Genomic DNA, 26,523 nt, shown 5'->3' with positions numbered 1-26,523 from the left:
ATGTCTGCTCGACAAAGGTATCATCGAACCTAGCCCGTGGAGAGCGCAAGTGGTAGTGGTAAAAGGGGAAAACAAGTCCAGGCCAGTAATTGACCATAGCCAAACTATTTCACACTTCTGGACGCATACGCCCCTCCCTTGAATTTTGGACATGGCAAATGATATTGTGCAGTATCAGGTCTATTCGATCATCAACCTGGAAGCTGCTTATCACCAGCTGCCAATCTGTTCTGAGGACCGTCCACATACAGCATTTGAGGCTAAGAGTCATCTCTATCAATTCCAGAGGGTCTCTTTCAGTATCACTAATAGGATTTCTATCTTCCAGAGGCAGTTGGAGAGAATGGCAGATGAGTATGGGTTGAAGGCTTCCTTCCCCTACTTCAATAACGTCACCATCTGTGGCCATACCTTGGAAGAACATGATGCCAACCTCCAGAGATTTCTCCATGTGGTGAAAGCCCTGAACCTCACTTATAACTCTAACGTGCATGTTCAGGACTAAACGTCTGGCTATCCTCGGCTACATGGTGAAGAATGGCATAAATGGCCCCAATCCTGATAGGATGCACTCCCTGTTACAGCTCCTCATCCTAGGACCACGAAGGCTTTGAAGAGATGCCTGGGTATTTTCTCATATTATGCCCAATGGATCCCTCAATACATTGATAAAATTCGCCCTCTCTTAAAAGCCACTTCGTTTCCCTTCTCTGCTGAAGCCCAGACAGCTTTTAACTACCTCCGAAACCACATTGCTAAAGTAGCCATGCACGCAGTGGGCGAGAATGTACCTTTCCAAGTGGAAAGCGATGCTTCAGACGTAGCCCTGGCCGCTACCCTCAACCAGGCGGGCAGGCCGGTTGCACTTTTTTCTCGGACAATATAAGGTCACGAGCTTCGGAACCCATCAGTGGAAAAGGAGACTCAAGCCATTGTAGAAGCCATGAGCCACTGGAGACACTACCTGGCTGGTAGGAAATTCATTTTCAATTACGTCAAGAGGAGCAAAATCAGAAATGACAAGATTGCTAGGTGGAGGTTCAAGCTCTCCATCTACAATTATGACATCGCCTATTGGCCAGGAGCCTTTAATAGGCTTCTTCAGGTGCATTCTCCACCAAGAATACACCTGCAGAAGTGGAAGCGGCCCTTTGAATTGCCATTCAGGTGGCTAAAAGTGTCCAAAAGTGCTTAATGACCCTCCAGATGCCTTATCCAGAGGAAGCCGTGCCTCTGCACAGACCGGCCAACTGCGGTCTCTGCATAATGAGCTCTGCCATCCAGGGGTTACCTGCATGGCTCATTTTGTCAAGGAGTGCAATCTGCCCTACTCCTTGGAAGATATCAAGGAAATGACCAGGTCTTGCCAGGTCTGTGCAGAGTGCAATCTGCACTTCTACCACCACACGTGCGCCTGATCAAGTCAGCCAGGCCCTTTGAACAGCTCAGTGTCGATGTTAAGGGACCTCTCCCCTCCACAAATGGGAACACCTTCTTCCTCTTTATCACTGATGAGTACTCCCTCTTCCTGTTCGCCATTCCATGTCCAGACATCCACTTCGTCAGTCATAAAGGCCATAGATTCCTTTTTCACCCTGTTCGGGTATCCCAGTAATATTCATAGCGACCAGGGATCATCCTTTATGAGTGACGAGCTACATCAGTACTTGCTGTTGAGGGGCATCACGTCCAGCAGGACTACTAGCTACAACACCCAGGTGAGCAGGAAGGATGAAAAGGAGAACGCTATGGTCTGGAAGGCTGTCAAACTGGCCCTGAAGTCAAGAGACCTTCCAGACTCACATTGGCAGGAAGTCCTCACTATGGTGCTCCATTCTATCCTGTCACTACTATGTACCGCGACCAACGCTACTCCTCACGAGCTTCTATTCAGTTTGGAAAGAAGATAGGCATCGGGAACTACACTCCCAACCTAGCTCACCACTCCTGGTCCAGTCCTTCTCAGGAAGCATGTGAGGAGAAGCAAGACTAATCCCCTGGTGGAGAGGGTGAAACTGTTCCACACCAATCCCATGTATGTGGAGTACCTGGATGGCAGGGAGGACACTGTCTCCCATCAGGGACCTGGCACTTGCCGGAACAGAGGGTCCGTTGCCTCAAGTGCCCTGCGAGCCATTGAGCTCATTCTCGTCACCCCCAATCAGGGCCTCAGGGGATATGGTTCAGGATGAAAGTGCACCCCCTCCTCCAACATTGAGCCGGAGACCCAGCCTGCCTCTCCTCCCTAACAAGGGGACCAGGAGGCCCAAGGAGTCCAAGGGCCCCCCCGGTGCTAAGGCACTCCCCCAGGATCTCCAAACCCCCAGACCGCTTAAACTTGTAGATTTGTAAATAACTGTATATTTTTCAAATTTGTTTCTGAACCCATGTTCTCTGTCTTCATTCACAGACCCTAAATTCTACAGGAAGGGGAGAGTGCAGTGAACTGGGATTCACTAGTAGGGTGTTGTGCTGATGGCTGGCCTCACTTCCCAGCCCCGTGCCCATCTGCTCACATATAACCCTGGTTTCCCGCCTAAACCCAGAACCCCTTTGAAGGTGACTGTGAAACTTGACCCATAGTTATAAGCTAATAAAAACGTTTGTTCTTCCTCCAGTCGTGAGCTTTTATTCGCGCTACACTCTTACTGTTTTATTCTTGTTTTTCAGCCTCATAATTTGTTCTTTGACTTTCATTGGCACAAATCTGGTCCTCAAGTTGAAAAATGGCAACTACAGACTCCAAAGGTGATTAAAAACTTAGAAGCAAGTCGAGCTCTCTCATACCTGCACCAATGAAGCAATTAAAACATACCTGAGTACTCACAAACACCTATGAACCCAAATGACATGAAATGAGGGGACAATGTATAAAAGGTGCTGTAATTTCTACATGGACAAACCAAAATGTATACAAATAAACTTGAAGAAAATCTGGAATGTACAGTTTTAATTACATGTGCATTGTTTGATTACAAATTTAAAAGTGTGGAGCACAGGGGAAAATAAAGGAAAAAAAGTATCTATGTCTCAAACATTATGAAGGGCACTGTATTCTCTGGCAATTGATGGAGGTCTTCATAGACATTTTCAACACCTCACAGGGTGCAAGACAGCCACCGTCATCCTGGGACCCAAGAAGGTGACAATAACAGGCCTCACTGACTACTGCCCTGTGGCCCTCACTTCCACCATTATGAAATGCTTAGAGCATCTGCTAATGGAGCACATCAAAGCACACCTACCAGTGAAGCTGGACCCATTTCAATTCGCCTTTCAAAGAAACCATTCCATAGAGGATGCCTTGTAGCTCTACTCAATCCTGACCCACCTGGAGAATGACGGCTCATACGCCAGGCTACTGGTCATTTCCCAGAGGCTGGTGGAGAAGCTGTCCTCGCTGGGACTCAACGCCCCATCCTGTAACTGGATCCTGGACTTCCTAATGGAAAGATGACAGTCTGTCCGGGTTGGTTACAGACCATTGAGCACCGTCAAGCTGAGCACTGGCACATGTCCTGGTTGTGTGCTCAGCCTGCTCCTTTTCAATGCAAATGCATTACTAGATCCAGTGCCAAACAGTGCCATCAAGTTTGCAGATGACACAACAGTAGTTGGCCTCATCCACAACAATGACAAGCTGCATTACAGAGAAGAAGTGGAAAATCTTGTGAAATGGTGCGAGAGTAACAGCCTGAGTCTCAATGTGAACAAGATGAAGGAGCACCAGGAAAGACCACCCTCTACTACATATCTGTAGTAGAGAGTTGAGAGCACCAACTTCCTTGGAGTTCACTTAACTAGTGACCTGTCGTGAACACTCAACATCTGCTCATTTGTAGGGAAGGTGCAGCAGCGACTGCACTTCCAGAGAAGACTGAAGTGGGCAAGGGTACCGGCTACCATCATGCCAATCTTCTATAGGAGCTCTACCGAGAGAGTCCTGGCCTGCTGCCTCACAGTGTGGTATGGTTGCTACAGAGAAATGGATTGGAGGTCAAACCACAGGACCAAATGCATAGCAGAGAGGATCACTGGAGTCTCCCTCCCCCCATTGACGTGATCTACCAGGATCATTATTTGAAGAGAGCAAAATCATTGAGGACCCCTTCCAACCTGCACACAGCATCTTTCAACTGCTCCCATCGGGGAAGAGATACAGGATGATCAGAGCCAGCTGAGGAACAGCTTCTTCCCACGGGCAGAGAGAATGCTGAATGACCAAAGGAACTGCTCACACTAACCAGCTGAGACTCTCATATGTATAACACAATATTTATTTATTTGTAGAAGTAAAATACTTGTCCTGCAAATGCATTATTTGTCTGTATGTGTGTTATGTCTGATTGTGTGACTTCATGTTTTGCCCCGAGGGTCGGAGAACGCTGTTTTGTTGTGTTGTACTTGTACAATCTGATGACAATAAACTTGACGATATATATCTCATGCACTTTTTTCCTAGTATTTGACTGTATTTAGCATATCTAACTGATGTAGACGCCAGATTGCAAATCATCACTTACTTTCAGGTCAATGTGCGTAGACTGAAAATAAATTACTTGGCAAGGTGTATCTCCAGAAAATGTAGGTGAAAGTCCTGATGAAATTTTAGCATCCTACAGATTTTTTAAAAAGTGATTGTACATACAGAGCATTAAGAATGATCTTCATTTTTCTGATTTTTGTATTTTTGTATTTTAATGTTAATAAAAGGCCAGTGTTGGGACAGAAGAAGGCTGATGGAACATTATGGGGAGTACACAATAATGATTAGTTGATCATTGAATGTTTCTTTTCCATGGTTGGATTTATAAAGAGAGATTGGAATGTTGAACCACTGTAGTCTTGTCGACTGTAATTTTGATCAAATGCGGATTGAGAGGAGCAACATTAGAAGGCACAGGATGGGAAAGACAAATGTGGAAATGGTAATGTCTTGGAATCCAGTCTGAGCAGTGTCCACATATCCGGGCTTCAAAAAAATACCCTCCTATCCTGGCAAATTCCTTTCTTCTTCTTCTCCTCCTCCTTCACTTTCAGCTCTCCTAAAAAGTCCACATCACACTGCCATGTTATGCAAGAGGCTGCTAGATGTCTCCCTGGAGCAGCCCGAGTACTGAAACTCTTGTTCCAGGGAGATGGATTCCTCAATTATGGTGCTGGTGGCTGCACTGTGATGGAATCTCTTCATGACAGCTTCAGCAACTCAGGTTCAATCCCGACCTCTCCTGCAGTTTGCATGGAATTTGCATGTGGTGCCCATAACTGTGTGGATTTTCCCAGATGTTCCGGTTTCCTCTCACATGCAAAGATGTATGGGTTGGGTGGGCAAAATCCCTGGTGTGTAGATGAATGGTAAAATTTGGGGGTGTGGTAGGGGGTGCATTGATGGGAGCAGGGAAAACTAAAATGGGATATGATAGGATTAATCATGGGTGCTTGATGGTCGACACAGATTTGTTGGACCAAAGGGCTGGTTTCATACTCTCCCCATAACAAGAACTATAGTTCTTGATGGATGAGCATTCCCAGGATGTGGGTTTTGTAGAGGAGGCAGGAGTCTCGTGGTTAGAGGATGATGCCACCATGAAGCCACACCTTGGTCTGACTCAACGGGTGAACTGGGCTATTATAAGAGTGAGATCGTTTATATCGATAAAAGGATAAGACCATTGTGATCCTCTATGAATGCACAGCAGAGGGACATTTAAAGAGTGATATTCATCATCATTCCAGAATGTTGAGGATTCTCAAGCAGGACCCTCAAGGTATAGTGATTGTAGTCTATGGCTCCCTAGTTAAATGCGAAGCCTGTCATCCACTGTATCCACATAGTCTCTATCTATTCTTTCGCCATAGGACAAAGGAGTCAAATTTGATTTTCTGGAGCAGTTAGTCCCAGTTACAACTGCAATACATGGGCTAGTTTTCCAGCAGCAGTTGGGGAGTGACTCAAACGCTTAGAAATTCATGGCTGATATCTCTGGCAACACAGAATAGGTAACTTTGCAACTAAAATTGTAGCTGCAGCAGATCTTTTTGTACAACTATGCTACTCCAGCGGCATGTCCCAAAACCACAACTTCTATTTCCAAGAAAGAAAATGCAGCAGACACCACCATCTGTCGGTCTCCATTCAAGTCACACACTATCCTGATTCGGAAAAACGCTGCTGCTCCTTCATTACTCCTGGCTTGAACTCCTGGAACTCCTCACCAACAAGACCACAGGAGTACTTTCACCCCAAGGACTCAAGGTGGAGACTCACCTCCGCTGCTGTCTGAAGCGCAATTGGAGATGAACAATAAATGAATACAAAGATTGATGTCCCACCACAAGAATTCCTGATCTCAAGTTTTTAATTGGATAGTTTGGAGAAATGCTCTCTAGTTTTAGTTTCATTTGGTGTCGCCCCACCCCCCCTCCCCATATTTCTCCACAATCAGGCGCTAAAGGTCTGGATCTAGCACTTGGGTTACCGATGGTTTGAACAGAAATCTGTGTGGCTGCAGAAGCTGTGGGAGCCCTGGAGGCGAATCCACACACGTTCTATTTGACTTTGAATAGACTTACTTCTGCTTCTCTTTCTCCTACTCTCCTTGACGACTCTGCCCTACAGCAGACAAAAGTTCAAATCTATCATGCCTATTACATGTTTAATGTATTACTACTTGCTAATAAAAGGAACTTGTGAACCTTTAGAAATAGGGCATTCAGGCTGTCCAGTGTGTGTTGAAGATCATGGATGATCTTTATCCCCAGCACCGTTTTCCGGCCTTACCCACATTATACTCAATCCCTTTCTGATCAGGGAAGCTGGCTTTGAAATGTTGTCTTCAAATTGGTTGATATTAAAAACTATGTATGGATTGGGCTTCTAGTGTGTGCAAACTTAGAACAGGCTACAACCCTTTTGAATATTGTGTAGGACCCGCCAAAAATATCTGTGCGCGTGTGGTGAGTTGAATTACAGCCATCTTACCACTTGAAGGAACTCAAGCAAAGGGGCACTGTAACTCGTTCACTTGTCATCTGATTGTGTTAGAAAAAACCGACGGAAAAACGTGCTTCGGTCCACAGTGCAGAACATTACAAAACACGTATACAGGCGTGCCACACATACAGGCAAGGGATACATATCCACACGATATACAGTATGTACACATATTAAAAATAAATACACAGTAGAGTCACGGAAAGCTGCTTCATCAGTCGCTCAGCAGGCTCACTGCCCGTGGGAAGAGCCGTTTCTCAGCCTGGTGGTTCTGGCTGTGATATTTGTGTACCATTTTCCCTGAAAGGAGTAGTTGGAAGATGTGTGCGGGGTGGTAGGGGCCCTCCCTGATTTTGCAAGCCTTCTTTAAACAATGGTAATGGTAAATCACATCAATGTGGGGGAGGGATATCCGAGTGATTCTCTGCTGTTTTTATGGTCCTGTGGATTGACCTAGGTTCCATGCTCTACATCAACCGTGCCACACTGTGATGCAGCTCTCGATAGAGCTCCTGTAGATTGTTGACAGAATAGTGGCTGGTAGCCTTGCCTGTCTCAGCCTTCTAAGGAAGTGCAGTCGCTATTGTGCCCTCCTGATAAGTGAGGACATATTGGGTGTTCAGGATAGGTCACCTCCCAAATGGACTCCAAGAAACTTGATGCTCTTGGATGTTGATTCACAGTGAGTTGCGTGTGGCCAGTGGGAAGCACTGAACAGGAGCCATTCTGTGAATTTGTGGAGAGCTGCCCACTGATAAATGATGCTTCAGGTGTGGTCTAAAGGAGGAAGTCGAGCCGCTTTGTGCTGTGTGGCCCAGCAGCTTTTCAGACTCTTCAGGTCAACGTCGGGAGTGACCGCTGCCAGAGATCAAGAGGAGAGAATGGAGTGGTGGAGTTGGAGGTGGCGTCCTGTGACAGATTATTTCATATTTTATATTGTATATAGATACAAACAGTTCACAAAACAGATCTCATTTAAAATGCCAGAGCTTTGCACAAACCAGACACTCCAGGCCCAGTGCCTTTGTAAAGATAATAAAAACTGCTTTGTGAGAGGTTTTCATAACAAGGTACAAATAGAAGAACCCAAACTCTAGAGACTTCACAAAGAGGTGTTAATTGGACATGCTGTGGAGTAATGGATTATTGCTTTGAGAGCAAAAGATGAGCGGGCTCAGAAGATTAGGTCCGGTGCTACAATCTGTCTGGTTGCAATTTGCCATTCTAAGAAAGTCATGTGGTTTTGCAAGAAGAGCAAGAGAAAATCAGTTTTCTGCAGTGGCTTTTGGAGACTGCAGCATAGAAAGCTGGCAAACTTGTTGAAAACCCCATTTTGAAGACGGGTTGTGAGTTTTGAGTTCAGCCTGTTGTAAACCCTTGTGGCCCTTACAAGAGGAAATGGCTGGCTAGAGTGTTTCACTTGAAATAAGGGAGACAAAAGGAACACTGTAATGACCTGCAGAAGAAGAGGTTATTATTTGGAAAACCCTGATGGGGCAAGTTTCTTCGGCAAGACACTGAAGTGGCTGATCAGAGGGAATCAGTTTGTATGTGTGTCTAACAAGCAACAAATCTCTGTCTGAAAGCACAAGAGCCTTCCTGAGCGGTAACTTTAAGCACCCGCACTTGGTGAAAATTCATAAATCCTGTGCAAAGTATAAGAATTGCCTAATACCGGTGAACTTGGAGGAGTGAGAGTGAGATTGGACTCTGAATCAAAGAACTTTTCTGAACTTATACACATTACATACACGTGCGTTTAGAATTAGAAGGAGAGGTTAAGTTAAGTTAATAGTAATAAGTTAAAGTTTGATCCTGTTTTTATGTTAATTAAAAACAACTTTTGTTTAAGTAATCATTTGTCTTGGTGAATTTCTATTGTTGCTGGGTTTTGGGGTACTCTTGGCCTGTAACAGTCTGGTTGTGACTGGAGCTGTGCCAGGTTCAGAGATCTAGAGATGCCCTGGGCCTCATCACGGTGAGTTCAGAGGTCTAGAAGATGCATTGTCCTGGCCTTGTGGTGGATGGCACCGGAGCTATTGGGTGCTCCGTGAACTATGACTATGAGGTTGTCTGTTTCCCATAATGCTGGTGGACCTTAGCATCTTATCCTGGAGAGGACGGTAACCTGACCTGTGATGGCTGCGCGACTGGTAGCCTGCAGCGGCCCCTCAGGGTCAGGGAACATTCTTCTGCACTTGAACTGGCGGATACTTTTAATATCTAGTTTGCAACCAGTCTTTACTTGTGCCATTGTCTAATCTCTGATTAATTAATTGTGTACTGTTTTTTAAAGCAGCTTTTGTAAAGTCACTGTGGTCTCTGGAACATAGTATCATTTTAATTCTGTGGCACTTGGTGTGAAAGTAACAATAAAGGTTAAAAGTCAACTACCGAGCTATTAATGTGTAGTGGAGAGCAGTTGTTCCTGGTCCTCCTGAAGTCCACGACCATCTCTTTTGTCTTGTCCACGGAGAGACTTAGATTGTTATTCTTTAACCATTTCACGATATTTTTCATCCCCTGTCTGTACTGCGACTCATCATTGTTGCTGATGAGGGCAACTACTGTCATGTCATTTCCATTAGTGTAACTACAGAACTTCAGTTATGCCTTCAGTAACTAATACTGAAGCCGCAACGGAGGTAGAAGACATAAAGTAGTAACTCAGGATTAGTACGTTAATGATTGGGATATGTAAAATAATGGTCTTTGGAAATCTCTATTCAATATCAGTTTTTCATTAGTTGCATATAGAAAAAAGTAAACACACATATATGCATACACAAACATACACACACACACACACACACACACACACACACACACACACACACACGTACATGCGTACACAAATACATATACACATATACAAACATATATATATGTATACACACATGCACACACACACGCACACATATATACTAACAACTTTAATGAAGGAACAATTCAACTCTGAAGACATTAAATTAGGATTGACAATAAGCCAGGGCAGAACAGTTACAAAAGAACTTACCCTAAGCAACTTGGCAACTCTATGGTAGAAAAAGGTTCAAATGGATTAAAATTTTCTTAATAGTGAATGTTTATATGGTTTGGGGAAGAAAAAGACTTAGATCTCCCTGAAATATTACCAGAAATAATCAAAGAGGTGAATGTAAGGTGGCTTTTATTTGGCATTAATTGCAGTCAATTTAATTCTATTTGTTATTAGTCAGCCTGCTAAAATTCATCAACAATGGTCAGATAATCTAAATAACTGTAACAGTTCTCACGACTTCTATAATTACAGTGACAGGTAAAAAGAAATGTTTAGATTAAGCACGCAGCAATTTAAAAAAAAGTTAATTTAATGGGGTATACAGAGTTTCAAAATTAGTTATTTTTTGAAATTGGATGAGAAGAGGATGGTTCAAGTTAAAGTTTATTGGTTTTGTAGAGAACTAATAAAAAGCACTACTTGAAGAGCTTTATCAATTGATATTGTATTTTGAAGTTAAGTGGTTACAAACTACAACATGGATTACCTAAGGGGTTAAATTAGTGCCCTTCTTTTCCACTGATTTTACTGTCACTGTTAACGTGGGTGTTGCTGACAGAGTCCAGCGATCAACAAAAGTGCAAGTTTATCAACATCAAAGACCATGCTGTCTTCTTTCCTTTTTATACTCAGTACAACATAAAACTGGCTTCTGGGTAGCCTGAAACTCTGGAATATATATCTTAGAATTAAACTCACCACTGCAATCCTGATTTTTTTGTTTATTCAGAGTCTGATCACTCCATGGGGTATAATGCAGTGTAGCAGCAGAGCATAATTTCTGCTGACATTTTCGGAATGGCTGATCTACAATTCTCCAATGCGCTGACGTTTACTTGGAGGAGATTGAGAGCTGGAATAGTTTGATTCTGAGATAATTCTTGCAGTTTGTGTACTCTGTTACAGCTGTACGTTACCAGCATTAACTCCCTCTGGATCCTATTTTAAACTAATCTTTTCATAACATTTTTCAAACCTTCACATTTCCACATTCTTTGAATTATTTAAGTATTGTTTTTATAAGCAATGGATAGTGACAGAATGACCAAGCCAGGAGTATCAAAAATCACAGTATCTGTGCAACTCAGGAGTGAAAGGGAGGTATGTTTGTTTTTCAGATAGAACCAAAGCACCATAAGCTTCAAAAAGGAGAAGAATATTTTTTTCCCTTTATTTGTCCAATACTAACTTGATTTCTTATATGTGTCCTCTTTGAAATATGGCATTATTCAGATCAATTTAAAGTCTCAAAATCAAATCAAACCGAAATGATTTTTGGTGATTGAATCCATTATTAATTGAGGAAGGGAGTAAGTTCAAGGTTAAATGAAAAGCATTTCTCTGATAATATGAAAAGATCCCACAACTAATTACATAATTTTCTACATCTGAGAAAACAGAAGCCAAGGGAGTGCAAACAGTACCACACAGAATGATGGGGCGAACTACATGTATAGTAATCTCCAACATTACATATACATTACAATGCAAAACAATATATTGTAATTCCAAATAAATTGTGTTTTGACGGAGTTATTTCAATCCTTAACATTAATGGTTACTTCAATACAGAATGTACTTTTACTTTCATATAACAGCAGTCTTCTGAATACCATATTGCATCTTCTGCTCATGTTAAATCACACTTTGAGTCCTCTCTCTTTCTTTCACTCTCTCACACACACTCACACACTCCAATTATCAATAATACAATGTCAAAATTGTTCTACGGAACAAACTTACTTATAAGATCATTTTTCTGTGGATCAGAAGGAAGAGAGCACATGCACCAATTTATATTATATCTGCAGTAAAGTCATTGATATAGAACAACAGGCCTAACAAATGTATGTTTCTGTGTTGCCTGGGGGAGGCAGGGAGTGTAGACGTCACTGAATTGCACATCTGCATTACATCAAATACACTTAACTCGGCAGTGCATCCTTTGTCCTCAAGGAACAAAGGAAGTAGAAATAAATTAAAAGTTGAGAATATTGAGATTTTCCAATTAAGATTTTGATCCTCAAATTCACTGCAATCAGGTCCGAAATTATTATTAAGAGATTCACTACTTAAGGCAAAAAACACTATTTATGAATTATCATTAAGAATCGTTTACTTTATGCATCCCCTATATGTACAGATAAAAAGTGTTCCTATAAATGTCCTGCTTCCCTGGAATGAGAGTGTTAAGCTTCTATTGGAAACCTAACCTGCAACACCCTCCTGCCAATGTTACATGGCAAAAAAAAAACATTATAATTTAACTTTAGTCACCCCTCTAATGGATTATGTTTTTTTGCAATTCCAATCCCGCAGTACAATTTGGGGAAAAGACATTTGGAATTGTGACTTCCTTGGGCTCCAGATTTCTACAAAAAAAGGAATTTAATTATAAAGGTATCCAAATCCAATTCAATTAGGGGTCAACAAAACAATAATGTAAATTGCACATTTACAGAATATAATTTAATTGTGACAATCAATAATCAAATCTCTCCTAAATCATTTACAAGTAAGAACACAAAATGCTGGAGAAGCTCAACAATGCCCTTTATGTTGCAAAGGTAAAGATTGTAGCCTTCTCTACATCTGAGAGACCGGTCGCAGAATGAGAGATAGTTTCATTCAGCACCTCCGTTGCCAACCACAGCGACCTCCCAGTGGCCAACCATTTCAATTCTGGGTAACACTCCCACACTCACATGATTGTGAGTACTCTCCCACCCTGACCACCTCCAGATTGGAGGAACAATGCCTTATTTTCTGTCTGGGCACCCTCCAGCCACATGGCATGAACATTGACTTCACTGCTTCCCATTAAACCTGCTTGTCTTTTCTTTCCCCTCCCCCCTTTTCCTGTCCTTCCAGTTCTTTCACCCACCCAGCCCTACCATTCCCCCCCCCCAATGCTGCAGTCCCCTCCCTCCTTTCTCCACCTATCATCTCCTTCCTTGCCACCCCACTTTCCCCCCTCCTGCTCTTTTGTTTGGACACTTGCAGGTATTTTCTCATTCTTTGATGTAGGGCTCAAGCCTGAAATGTCAGGTATGTATCTTTGGACATTGTTTGACCTGCTGAGCTCCTCCAGCATTTTGGGTTTTCACTTCAACCACAGTTTCCACAGAATTTTGTCATTTACTTCTTAATTTCTTTACAAGATGTGTGTACTATCATCTGTTCTCTAAATTGGGTAGTACCCAACCCAATGAAATGTTTTGTGCCTTAAAAAATGTTCCTGTCAATTCCCAATAAATGTGAAACATTCCTCTAACATTTGAAATTTCCAATTTAAATTCCATCATCAGCCTGAAGTCACTGTCATCAAAGAAGACAATCTGGAGCACAAGGAAAGGACCAAAGATGTAACAAAGCCAATAAGTCCAAATCCATTCCAGCTGTAAAAATGAAAACTTGCATTGATCCGATCAATGTTCACAAGAAGGATACATCTGATTCAGTTCTTTTCAACAACTAGAGTGACAGGCATATGGGAATGAGCAGTAGGGTAGCAAGTGGAGGGGCTGAGAGGATAGGAGATGCTAGGGCAAGCAAGCCTGAAAGGAAGGATAGGAAGTTCATGACAGGTGAATGGTCACAGTGAAACTTGAGGAGCTGAAGTGTGTTCATTTTAATGCAAGGAGTATTGTGTGTAAGGCAGAGGAACTTGAAGCCTAGGTCATTACTTAAAATTATGATATTGTTGCCGTTATGGAGACATGGCTGCAAGAATGTTCCTGGGCTTTAATTTCTTCAGACAGGATAGGGAAGGAGGGAATAGAGGTGGAGGTGTAGCATTGTTAATCAGGGAAGATATCATAACTGCACTCAGAGAGAACCTAATGGCAGTGTGGGTAGAGATCAGAATTAAGAAAGAGGAAATCACTCGGATAGGGCTCCCAATAGCTATCGGAAGGTGGAAGAAGAGATATGGAGACAGATTAAGCAAAGTGTTAGATTTTTTAAAATTTCTTTATTTTTTAAAAAATTAACAGGCCCTTCTGGCCCACAAGCCAAAAGGCGAATTAACCTATAACTCCGGTACGTTTCTGGAGGAAACTGGAGCACCTGGAGGAAACGCACACAGACACAGGGAGAAGTACAACTATTAACAGACAGCGTCTAATTCAATGGGGCAGCAGTAGCTTTGCGCTAACTGCTGCATTAACCATGTCACCAAAAGCAACAGGGATGTTGTAGTGAGAGACTTTAATTTTGCCAGTATCGACTGGTCAGTTGTCATTGCTAGAGGCTTCGATGGGGCAGAATTTGTGAAGCGTATCCAGGAGAGTTTCACAAAACAGCATATAGATAACCCAACTGGAAATGAGGCCATACTAGACCTTGCATTGGCAAATGAGCCCAACCAGGGTATCAAAGTTTCAGTGGGGGAACATTTTGGGAATAGTGATCATTCTTCCTTAACTTCCCAGAATAGTTATGGGAAGGAGAAGCTTGGGCCTTGTAGAAAAGAACTAAAGCAGGGAAGGCAAATTAGGGCATGATTAGACAGGAGCTAGTGGGAGCTAATTAGGAGGAGCTGTTATCGGGCAAGCCCACAAGTAACATGTGGGAGTTGTTTAAGGACCAATTAATTAGAATCCAGAACTGACATGTTCCAATGCGAAGGGAGGGTAAGGATGGCAAGGAAAGATGGCGAGAGAGGTCATGAACTTAGTCAAGATAAAGAAGGCATTTGTAACATTCAGGAGGCTACAGTCAGACAGGACCCTGGAGGAATATAAAGATTGCAGAAAAGAGCTCAAGCAGAGTTTGAGACAGCCAAGATGGGCCATGAAGTCTCCATGGTGAGCAGACAAAGAAAACCTCAAGGGATTTTATACTTACATTTAAGAGGAGAGGATGACCAGGGAGTGGACAGGACTACTCAAGAACAAAGGAAATAATTCATGCTTAGGGTCAGACAACATTGTGAGATACTATATGAATACTTTACCACAGAGTTTAAAGTGATAAAGATCTTTGCATCCTCATTAGCAACAGAAGAGATGCCAGAGAGTGGCTAATGCTGGGAAGGGAAAAGGGGATAATCCAGGAAATTATCTGCCATAGAGTCTCACATTAGTGGTAGTTTAGGATGGGATACTTAGGGTTAGGAGATGTGAACATTTGGAAAGTGTAGTGTGAATAAAAGCTCTCACAACTGGAGGGAGAACAAACACTTTTATTAGCTTATGGTAGGGTTCAAAAGTAGTCTTCCGAAGGGTTCTGGGTTTAAGCAGGAAACCAGGGTTATATGTGAGCAGATGTGGGCAGAGCCATGAGGCAGGGCCAACATCCGCATAACACCCTACCAGTGAATGTCAGTTAACTGCATTCACCCATTCCTGTTGAATTCAGGGTCTGTGGATGAAGATAGAGAACATGGGTTCAGAAACAAGTGGTTAAAAAAAATACAGTTATTTACAAATTTACAGATTTAAGCAGTCTAGAGGACTTGAGATCCTGGTGGAGCACTTTAGCACCAGGGGGCCTTGGACTCCTGGTCCCCTTATGAGGGAGGAGAGGTGGGCTGGGTCACTGGCTCGACGATGGAGGGAGGTGTACTTTCCTCCTGAACTGGATCCCTTGAGGCCCTGACTGGGGATGGCGAGAATGAGTTCCATGGCTCGCAGGGCACTTAAGGCAACAGACCTTCTATTCCGGTGGGTACCAGGTCCCTGATGGAGACGGTATCCTCCCTGCCATCCGGGTACTCCATGTAGGTGTGCATGGGATTGGCATGGAGCAGTTTCACCCTTTCCACCTTGCTTCTCCTCATGCGCTTCCTGAGGAGGACTGGACCAGGAGAAGTGAGCCAGACTGGGAGTGTAGTTCCCGATGCCAACCTTCTTTTGAAGGAGAATATAAGTTCGTGAGGTGTAGTGTTGGTCATGGTATATAGTAGCGACTGGATAGAGTGGAGCTTGATGGGGAGGACATCCTGCCAGCGTGAGTCTGGAAGACCTTTTGACTTCAGGGCCAGTTTGACAGCCTTCCAGACCGTGGCGTTCTCCTTGTCAACCCTCGGGGGTTGTAGCTAGTAGTCCTGCTGGACACGATGCCTCTCACCAGCAGGTACTGACGCAGCTCATTGACTCATAAAGGATGAGGCCCCGGTCACTATATATATAGCTGGGATACCTGAACAGGGTGAAAATGGAGTCTAGGGCCTTCATGACTGATGAAGTGGACATGTCCGGTCAAAGAATAGCGAAAAGGAAGTTGGAGTACTCGTCAATGGCAGAGAGGAAGAAGATGTTCCCGTTCGTGGAGGGGAGAGGTCCCTTAAAATCGACACTGAGTTGTTTGAAAGACCTGGATGACTTGATCAAATGTGCCTTTGTGGGGCGGTAGACGTGTGGTTTGCACTCTGCTCAGACCTGGCAAGACCTGCCATGGAGTAGGGCAGATTGTCCACCTTGACAAAATGATCCATGTGGGTGACCCCTGGATGGTAGAGCTCATTATGCACCTGGAAGGTCATTAAGGGCTCCTGGCCGATAGGCAATGTCATAATTGTGGGTGGAGAGCTCGATCCTCCAGCTAGCAATCTTGTCATTCTTGATTTTGTCCCTCTTGACATTATTAAACATGAATGTGACCGAGTGTAAAACTTCCACCAGCCAGGTAGTGCCCCCAGTGCGTTACGGTTTCTACAATGGCTTGAGCCTCCTCCACTGCCAGGTTCCAGAGTTCGTGGCCTTGTAATGTCCGCGAAAAAAATGCAACCAGCCTGCCCGCCCGGTTGATGGTAGCGGCCAGGACAACATCCAAAGCATTGCTTTCCACTTGGAAAGGTACATTCTCATCCATCACGTGCATCGTGGCTTTTGCAATGTGGTTCCGAAGGTAGTTAAAAGCCGTTTGGGCTTCAGCGAGAGGGGAAAATTAGTGGCTTTTAAGAGAGGGTGAACCTTATCAGCGTATTTAGGGATCCACTGGGTGTAAAACTCAAGGCATCTCCTCAAAGCCTTTGTGGATGCCTCTGCATCCTATTGGGATCAGGGCCAGTGATGCTATTCTCCACAACATAGCCAAAGATAGCCAGCTGTTGAGTCCTGAACACATACTTGGCAGAGTTATAAGTGAGGTTCAGGGCTTTTGCCATGTGGATAAAGCTCTGGAGGTTGGTGTCATGGTCTTCCAAGGTGTGGCCACAGATGGTGAAGTTGTTGAGGTAAGGGAAGGTAGCCTTCAACCCATACTCATCCACCATTCTGTCCACCTGCCTCTGGAAAATAGAAACCCCATTAGTCATACTGAAAGGGACGGTCCGGAATTGATAGAGAAGACCATTAGCCTCAAATGCCGTAAATGGATGGTCTTCGGAATGGATTGGCAGCTGGTGATAGGCAGCTTTCAGGTCTATAGTCGAATAGACCTGATACTGCGCGATATCATTCATCATGTCTGAAATTAAAGGGAGGGTGTATGTGTCTAGGAGTGTTTACCAATTAATGGTTTGGCTATAGTCAATTACCAGCCTGAACTTGCTTTCCCCCTTAACTACTACTACTTGCGCTCTCCATTGGCTGGTTCTAGGCTCAATGATACCTTCCTCCAGCAGCAGACGCTGAGTCTCTGACTTTATAAACTCTCGGTCTGCTGTACTGTACCTCCTGCTCTTAGTATCAATGGGCTTACAGTCTGTGGACAGATTCGGGAAGAGGGGGGAGTGGGTTGATATTCAGTGCTGGGAGGCTGCATGTGGGTTCTAATTTTAAGGCCCTCCATTCCAAACCGTTAAAGGAGGGGAGGGGACCAGAATACTCCAAGGTCATGCTTTTAAGGTGACACAGGAACTCCAGACCCAACAACACTGGAGGACACAGTTCATCAAGAATATACAAGCAAAATTTACAGAAATCCCCCATTCAAATGATAGATGTACTATACAATGCTTTTATACACATGTAGAATATGATTGAGACGCGAGAAATATACAATAATTAGAAGGATATATCTTCAGATTGTATTTTTGCACAGTCTGTGAGTCTATGGAACTCAGTAGAGCCCGTGTCAATTAGGCATTTAGTGGAATATCCATTTACCTTTACAGTCATTAGGGAGTTCCTGAGCTGGTGAGGTCTGTCCTGATCTAGGACCATCAAGGCTAGCTCCCAGGAGGCTCTATGCTCCTCACTCGAGAGGTCCCCACCGTCCTGGGTTGCTCTGAATGGGTAAGATGGTGTCAACCTCATGGCACGGCAAAATGGCCGCCTTTCTTCTTCCTCTGACCATGACAGTGCCGCATTTGAATTTGGGTCATGGCAAGATTGCCGCTGAGCCTTTTCATGCCATCTCCTCGCTGCCACCCTCTGTTAGCGTGTCGTGTAGCAGGAGGGTTCGGGTGAATTCAGGGCAGACGGCTTGGGACTGGAATCAGATCCGGGAGTGATGCAGACCGCGGACTTCTCCAGGCTTCCCTTCACGCGACAAACTCTCACCCAATGTCCTTTCTTGTCACAGCTGGAACACACTGAGTCTTTTGCCGGGCAATGAAATCAGGGATGCTAGCTCTTGCCGCAGTAAAAGCACTCCCTGGCATGGGAAGCAGCAGCCATTAGGGCTGGGGTAGCGGGAGCAGCCCGTCCTTGGAAGGGGTCACCTGGGTGAGCGAGCTCGCTGGCTTTGAGATCGTCGTTCTTGAGCTTAGCCTGTTCCAATGATTTGGACAGTTCAATGTGGCTCGCCAGATCCTTCTTTCCCAACTCGAGCAGTCACTGCCTCATGTACCTTGAGGGGACCCCCGTGACTAGAGTGTCCCAGATCTGTTCTTCCTCACGAATGCGGCCCATAGCTGCTTCGTATCTGCACTTCTTGGCAAGTGTCCACAGATCCAGCAGGTAGTCATTGATGGTCTCTCCTGGCTGTTGGCGACATAGAGTGAGTCAGTACCTCACTAGGACCTCATTTTATGACTTCAGGTACCTATCCTTCAATGCCTTGATAGCAGCATCAAACATAGAGCAGTTCCTGATGACTGCATATCCTTTCGTTCCTACCCTCGAAATGAGCGCGGACATCCTGAGTTCATCGGTGTGGAAGACGTCTCTGGTTGCATTCAGGTAGGCCTGGAAGCAGTCTAGCCAGTATGTGGCTATCAGCCATGTGGGGGGAAAGAGGGTCTAACAGCAGCATACCTAGCTTGAGTAGCACTTCCATCATTAGGGAATAAGCTAATAAAATTGTAGCGCTAATAAAAGCTCTCACCGACTGGAGGGAGAACAAACGCTTTTATTAGCTCATAACTAAGGGTAGGGTTCAACAGTAGTCTTCAGAAGGGTTCTGGGTTTGGGCGGGAAACCAGGGTTATTGATGGGCAGATTGGGGTGGAGCGAGGAGGTGGGGCCAGCCATCAGCACCATACCAGTGAATCCCAGTTCACTGCAGAAAGTAATGCTCTGATTAGGGATATTCAACATGGCTTTGTGAGGGGCAGGTCACGTTTGACTGATTTGATTAAGTTTTTTGAGCATATGACAAAGATGATTGATAAAGGTAGGACAGTGGATGTGGCCTACATGGACTTGAGTAAGTCATTTGACAAGATCTCTCAAGGTCGGCTGATTTAAAAGGTGCAGTTGCATGGGATCCATAGTGAGTTGATAGTTTGGATATAAAGTTGGCTGGCTCGTAGAAGACAGAGGGGAGTATGGAAGGCTGTCGTTCAGCTGGAGGTCTGTGACTTGTGGTATTCCACAGGGATATGTGTTGGGACCCCTGTTACTTGTGATATTCTTCTTTGGCTTGGCTTCGCGGACGAAGATTTACGGAGGGGGTAAATGTCCACGTCAGCTGCAGGCTCGTTTGTGGCTGACAAGTCCGATGCGGGACAGGCAGACACGGTTGCAGCGGTTGCAGGGGAAAATTGGTTGGTTGGGGTTGGGTGTTGGGTTTTCCCTCCTTTGCCTTTTGTCAGTGAGGTGGGCTCTGCGGTCTTCTTCAAAGGAGGTTGCTGCCCGCCAAACTGTGAGTCGCCAAGATGCACGGTTTGAGGCGATATCAGCCCACTGGCGGTGGTCAATGTGGCAGGCACCAAGAGATTTCTTTAGGCAGTCCTTGTACCTTTTCTTTGGTGCACCTCTGTCACGGTGGCCAGTGGAGAGCTCGCCATATAACACGATCTTGGGAAGGCGATGGTCCTCCATTCTGGAGACGTGACCCACCCAGCGCAGCTGGATCTTCAGCAGCGTGGACTCGATGCTGTCGACCTCTGCCATCTCGAGTACTTCGACGTTAGGGATGAAAGCGCTCCAATGAATGTTGAGGATGGAGCGGAGACAACGCTGGTGGAAGCGTTCTAGGAGCCGTAGGTGGTGCCGGTAGAGGACCCATGATTCGGAGCCGAACAGGAGTGTGGGTATGACAACGGCTCTGTATACGCTTATCTTTGTGAGGTTTTTCAGTTGGTTGTTTTTCCAGACTCTTTTGTGTAGTCTTCCAAAGGCGCTATTTGCCTTGGCGAGTCTGTTGTCTATCTCGTGGTCGATCCTTGCATCCGATGAAATGGTGCAGCCGAGATAGGTAAACTGGTTGACCGTTTTGAGTTTTGTGTGCCCGATGGAGATGTGGGGGGGCTGGTAGTCATGGTGGGGAGCTGGCTGATGGAGGACCTCAGTTTTCTTCAGGCTGACCTCCAGGCCAAACATTTTGGCAGTTTCCGCAAAACAGGACATCAAGCGCTGAAGAGTTGGCTCTGAATGGGCAACTAAAGCGGCATCGTCTGCAAAGAGTAGTTCATGGACAAGTTTCTCTTGTGTCTTGGTGTGAGCTTGCAGGCGCCTCAGATTGAAGAGACTGCCATCCGTGCGGTACCAGATGTAAACAGCGTCTTCATTGTTGAGGTCTTTCATGGCTTGGTTCAGCATCATGCTGAAGAAGATGAAAACCAGTACATAAATTACTTGAATGTAAAAGGTGTGTGGGTAAGTTTGCGCAACACACTAAGTTTGGTGTAGTTGGTCATCAAATAATACAACAGAACATAGATCAATTACAGATACAGTATGGGGAGAGAAATGGCATATAGAACTTAAACTAGACAAGAATGAGGAGTTGCACTTTGGGAGGTCATATTCAATGGGAATTCAATAGCAGGACACTTAAAAGTTTTTATACACAGAGGGATCTGGAGACACAGGTCATGCAAGTAGACTGGGTGGTAAAGAAGACATATGGTATGCTTGACCTCATTGGGCAAGGCATTGAATAAAAGAGAAAAAAAGTTATATTGCAGCTATATAAAACTTTGGTTCGTCTGCACATGGAGTACTGTGTGCAATTGTGGGCACCTCATTACAGCAAGGATGTGGCGACTTTGAAAAGGGTACCAAAGATATTTAGCAGTAAGCTGAAGTAAAACATGAAAATCTGCAGACACTGTGGTTGAAGTAAAAACTGGAGAAACTCAACAGGTCAAACATTCTACTTTAGGTAGCAAAGGTAAAGGTACTTAGCCAACGCTTCAGGCTTGAACCCTTCATCACGGTATGGACAAAATGTGGGCAGGCACCCAAACAAAATGGTAAGGGAGAGGTAATAAGGCTGATAATGGTGCAAGGCCACACTAGGAAACAAGGAGAGGAGGGGTGGCTCTGTGAATGGAGAGGGAAGGGGTTGTTTTCATTGGAGTATCAGAGGTTGAGGGGGGTAACCTGATAGGGCTGTAGACAGCCAGAACTTTTCCCCAGGGGAAAAATATTATGCACATGAGAACATGCACTTAAGGAACATGTTTAAGGGAAATGCGGAGAATAGAGGGTTATGGAGTGTGAGAGAGAGAAGGATTAGATCGATGAGGAGATCTGAGCAACATCGTGAGCTGGAAGGCCTGTCCTATGCTGTAAGGTTTCATGTTGTACTTGCGGGAAAATTTTACCTCAGAGCAGTAGGAGTCTGGAATGGGCTGCTAGGAGTTGTGGTGGAATTAGATGCAATAATAGTGTTTAAGAGGCTTCTAGATAGACTGGAGCGCTTTCATCCCTAAAGTCGAAGTACTCGAGATGGCAGAGGCCGACAGCATCGAGTCCACGCTGCTGAAGATCCAGCTGCGCTGGGTGGGTCACGTCTCCAGAATGGAGGACCATCGCCTTCCCAAGATCGTGTTATATGGCGAGCTCTCCACTGGCCACTGTGACAGAGGTGCACCAAAGAAAAGGTACAAGGACTGCCTAAAGAAATCTCTTGGTGCCTGCCACATTGACCACCGCCAGTGGGCTGATATCGCCTCAAACCGTGCATCTTGGCGCCTCACAGTTCAGCGGGCAGCAACCTCCTTTGAAGAAGACCGCAGAGCCCACCTCACTGACAAAAGGCAAAGGAGGAAAAACCCAATACTCAACCCCAACCCACCAATTTTCCCCTGCAACCGCTGCAACCGTGTCTGCCTGTCCCGCATCGGACTTGTCAGCCACAAACGAGCCTGCAGCTGATGTGGACATTTACCCCCTCCATAAATCTTCGTCCGCAAAGCCAAGCCAAAGAAGAAGAAGAGATAGACATATGAATATGAAGAGGCGGGAGAGCTATGTACAGGGTCGGGGTCAGAACAAGTCTAATCAGGGGGCATTAGGTTGACCGCAGGGAGCACAATCTGATGTCTGAAAACTTGCTCAGCTGGGGGTGGTGCCTACCTACTGTAAACCTCCTCCGTGCTCTGCTGCCATCACACTTCCCCCTCCCTCTGATGCAAATGACAAACATGCTGTTTATATCGCATAGAGAATAGTGACACTAGTAACGCTCGTGCTGCGGCTGGGGAGTTGCAATACCTCACTTTGGGGTGGGGGGAGTGGGGCAATGTCTGCGAGTGGGTGGAGGGGGGGGGTCACAATTCCTTATTTTGGGGGAGGGGTCAATGCCTGCGAATGCCCCCTTCCCTCTGGCCCTGGATATGTAATCAGGTGCAAGCAACAAGTTTATAGTTTGATTTGGACCCCTGTGTGCCATAGGGCCTAACCCTAACCCTAACCCTAACCCTAACCCTAACCCTAACCCTAACCCTAAACCTAACCCTAACCCTAACCCTAACCCTGTGCTGACTGTTTTATCAGCCGATCATCAACAAAATGATGAAATGCACTATCGATAATAAATCCTGTCACAAAAAGCAGCTCCTCTCCACCAGCTCCCTACTGCCATTTTACATTGACAGACATCCTCCAAACACGGATTACAAATGATTTGTATTCGAGATGTGGAGTGAGAACGGTGGTTCATGAGATCATTGCAGTATCTGATCAAGTGTGGGATCAAAGACCACTGGTAAATCAAGTCAACAGAAACCAGAGGGCAAATACAGCTTCATTAAAGAAAGAGAAGGATGTTTGTGGCTGTTGAATGCTAATCATCACTGCTTTTGAGCTGCCCTGAGGTCATCACTTCAGGTGTACCTTGGGACAACTCAAAAATACTAAGGGTCATCAGTATTCTGGTGCAACATCAGTGACTCACTATTCACTATTGCCTCAGTTCTCCAAGGTGGGTCCAAAGAGTGGATGTTCACAGTTGATTATCCAATGTTTAATCTGTTAACAATTCCAAATTAATAAAGCAACCCATGTCCATAAGATGAAAGAGCTTGATCAATGCTCAGGACTGGGTTGATAACTGGCAAGCCACATTTGGCATTCAGTGCCAATCAATGATGTCTGCATCAAGAAGTTTAACTACTTGTCCCCATATTCCATGGCATTACCAATGGAGAGATCCTCACCATCAAAATCGAGGTGATCACCACTAAATTGGAGCTACTGCAGTCGGAAAGAGCAGCTCAATAGCTCGGTATCTCACAACACCTAGGTCATTTTTATCATGTCTGCAAAAAAAGAAAGACGATGTAGCACGCTTCTCTTGTTGGGTTGAGAGAAAGTCGAATAATAACTTGCTGCAAAACCAAATCCACTGCAATAGGAGTCAGAAAAGCTTCACTCCCAGATGAGCTCAATGGCTTCTATGTCCAATTTGACCACCAGAACAAGGAAGAACCATGTCCCATAATGCTCCTCTACTGTCAGGCATCTGAGGGCTGCATTCAGATGAGTGAATCCAAGGAAAGCATCCGGTCCGGATGGAGTACCTGGCCAAGTACTAAAAATCTGTGCTGAACAACTTGCCAATGCATTCACAAATATCTTCAATATCTCACTCTGGCAGGGCAACTGCTTCAAACACGTGTCAATCGTACCTGTGCCCAAGGTGAGTGTGGCAAAACTCTCCCCACCATCTAAACAATCTACATGGAACGCTACCGTCAGAAAGGAGCAGCAATCATCAAGGATCTACACCACACAGCACAGAGGAAAGAGGTATAGGTGCCACAAGATTCGCGCCATCAGGTTTAGGAACGGTTTCTATCCATCCATCATCAGAATCTTAAACAACAAACTCAACCATTTAAGGACAATTACTCTTCACATTCTTTATTATTGAAAATTTAATTTCTGTATTGAACAGTCGGTCTGTTTTCATTTTTCTCATTTTATATGTATCTTTTCTTGAGTGCAGTTTTTTTGCACTACTGGTAAGTAGAAATTCTTTCTGACCCGCAGGAAGAAGAATCCCAGGGTTGTATGTGATGTCATGTATGTACTCTTGACAATAAATCTAAACTTTGAAGTTTGAAATGTGCCATCATTCAGGACATCATTGGTGCTGCACTCACCTCTAAACATTCAGCTCCTTAACACTATGGCAGCATTGCAGATCATCTAGAAATTGCATTGTAGCAACTAGCCAAGTCTTCTTTGATAGCCCACTTTAAACAAACAATCTCTTCCATCCAATACCCTCTTACAAACTCGAAACTGCATTTGAGGTCACACTGTATCCTGATTGGGATGAACATAACAACTTGTTCAAAATTACCAGGAAATCCTGGAGGCTCTGTATCCAAAGTGGCAAGAACTTCACTTGATGGAATATAGTGTTCTCAACAGCAATTAGGGATCAACAATAATCCCTTGCTTTGCCAGTTAAGCTTGCATTAGTGGTGAACAAGTGGTGAACTGCCAACATCATGGGTATCTGTGTTCAGCAGATCGAATAATGAAATGACCAGAGTTATCATGAAGTACTTGCTTAGAGATGTTTCATGGAGAAGTTAACCACACGGTCTCTGCAGTATATTGACCAGTCTGCTTGAAAGCAATGCCACAGCTATTGAAGCCTCCATGTTAAACCAGAATAAAACTATCCCAGCAAATGCTTCACATTTTGTTTGCAAAATAAGAATATCATGCAGTTGTGGATGACTGCAATTTTACATTTTATTTCAATGTTTCCATTACAAAACAGGTCCAAGCCAACACTTCAAGATCATTAAACACAGTAACAATCCTTATCATTTTGCTTCTCCCTTTGTCCTTGCTGCAATGGTTAATGCTATAAACTGCTGCTTTATATTTGATATCACAAAGTTGCATTCCAATGAGATCATAAATAGGGAATACTCCACAAAACACAGCTCCTATTTGCAACCCCCAGTTTGCAAAAGGCTGGGCTTGGTAGTTAAAAAAAATCCTATCATGACCTTCTGACTCAGAAATGAGAACACTATTAACTCAACCAAGCTTCCTGTGCTTAATTTGTTTCTTACCCTTTTAAAAGCAAAGGATATAGAGAAAGATGGCAGGCACAAGATTTAAAAGTCATGGAAGAGAGATAATTTGGGTTTTAGGAGAAATTATGGGAATTCTGGACTTTAAGAGCACGGTGGTAGCTGAATTGCACGTGGGATGAAAAGGATTTAAAATACAGGAAGATCCCTGGAACTTGTATCGCAGGCAAAGCAGAAGGATTAGAGGGGGGGGGGGGGGGTGGTAAGGAATACGGTTTGAATGCAGAAACAGCAGTATTGGAGATGTTACTGGTTCCCAAGAAGTTTGCAGCAATGTCTTAAAGGTGGAGTGATCCTGAGTCCTGGTTCTATACTGGAGATTTGTCCTGCTGCACAATTGCATGAGTAGATGCCAGAGATCACACAAGCAGCTAAAACAAAAAGAGGCATTTTAAAATAAGCAGTTGCTGATAGAAAAAAAGATTCCAGGAATGAGGAGCATAGAGAAATGGTCCTGCAGTATCACAGATACATTTCTGATGTATATGACTACAGAAGATTTATACAGGGGTGTGGAGCATTGTATAAGGCATTTACTACTGCAAATTAACTGGGGACTTGGTAGCAATGGAATTATTTAAAGTGAGACAGGGTATTCCTCCACTGGGACTAATTGGAAGGGATTAGCAATGGGGTCTAGAAGAATCAGAATCAGAATTTATTGTCGTGAACAAGTCACAAAATTTGTTGTTTTTGCAGCAGCTTCATCGAGCAAATATTTATATGAACCACCTGACAACAATAAATAAAAAAAATTGCACAAAAAGTAAGGCAGTGCCTTTGGTTCATTGATTATTCAGGAATCTGTGGGGAAGAAGCTGTTCTTGTACTCGTCTTTAGGCTCCTGTACCTTTTGCCTGATGGTAG

General features: G+C 44.4%; 1 protein-coding gene across 4 annotated transcripts in view; it reads right to left on the bottom strand.

Annotated features, from left to right (window-relative positions):
* LOC138764158 (ERC protein 2) overlaps positions 1-26,523 on the bottom strand; it is an 871,420-nt gene that overhangs the window by 22,015 nt on the left and 822,882 nt on the right. The window contains exon 19 of one of the 4 annotated variants that reach the window (XM_069939659.1): positions 15,240-15,398. The exons of the other annotated variants lie outside the window; for them this stretch is intronic. Coding sequence (XP_069795760.1) covers positions 15,373-15,398 — 26 coding nt within the window. The 3' untranslated portion in view covers positions 15,240-15,372. Of the gene's footprint in view, positions 1-15,239; positions 15,399-26,523 lie in introns of those variants that run through there. 4 annotated transcript variants of the gene reach the window in all.

The sequence above is a fragment of the Narcine bancroftii genome, chromosome 5, assembly GCF_036971445.1.
Source record: "Narcine bancroftii isolate sNarBan1 chromosome 5, sNarBan1.hap1, whole genome shotgun sequence".
Taxonomy (NCBI): Eukaryota; Metazoa; Chordata; class Chondrichthyes; order Torpediniformes; family Narcinidae; genus Narcine; species Narcine bancroftii.
The sequence above is the reverse complement of the archived record's forward strand: the minus strand, read 5'-3'. Positions and strand labels throughout refer to the sequence as shown.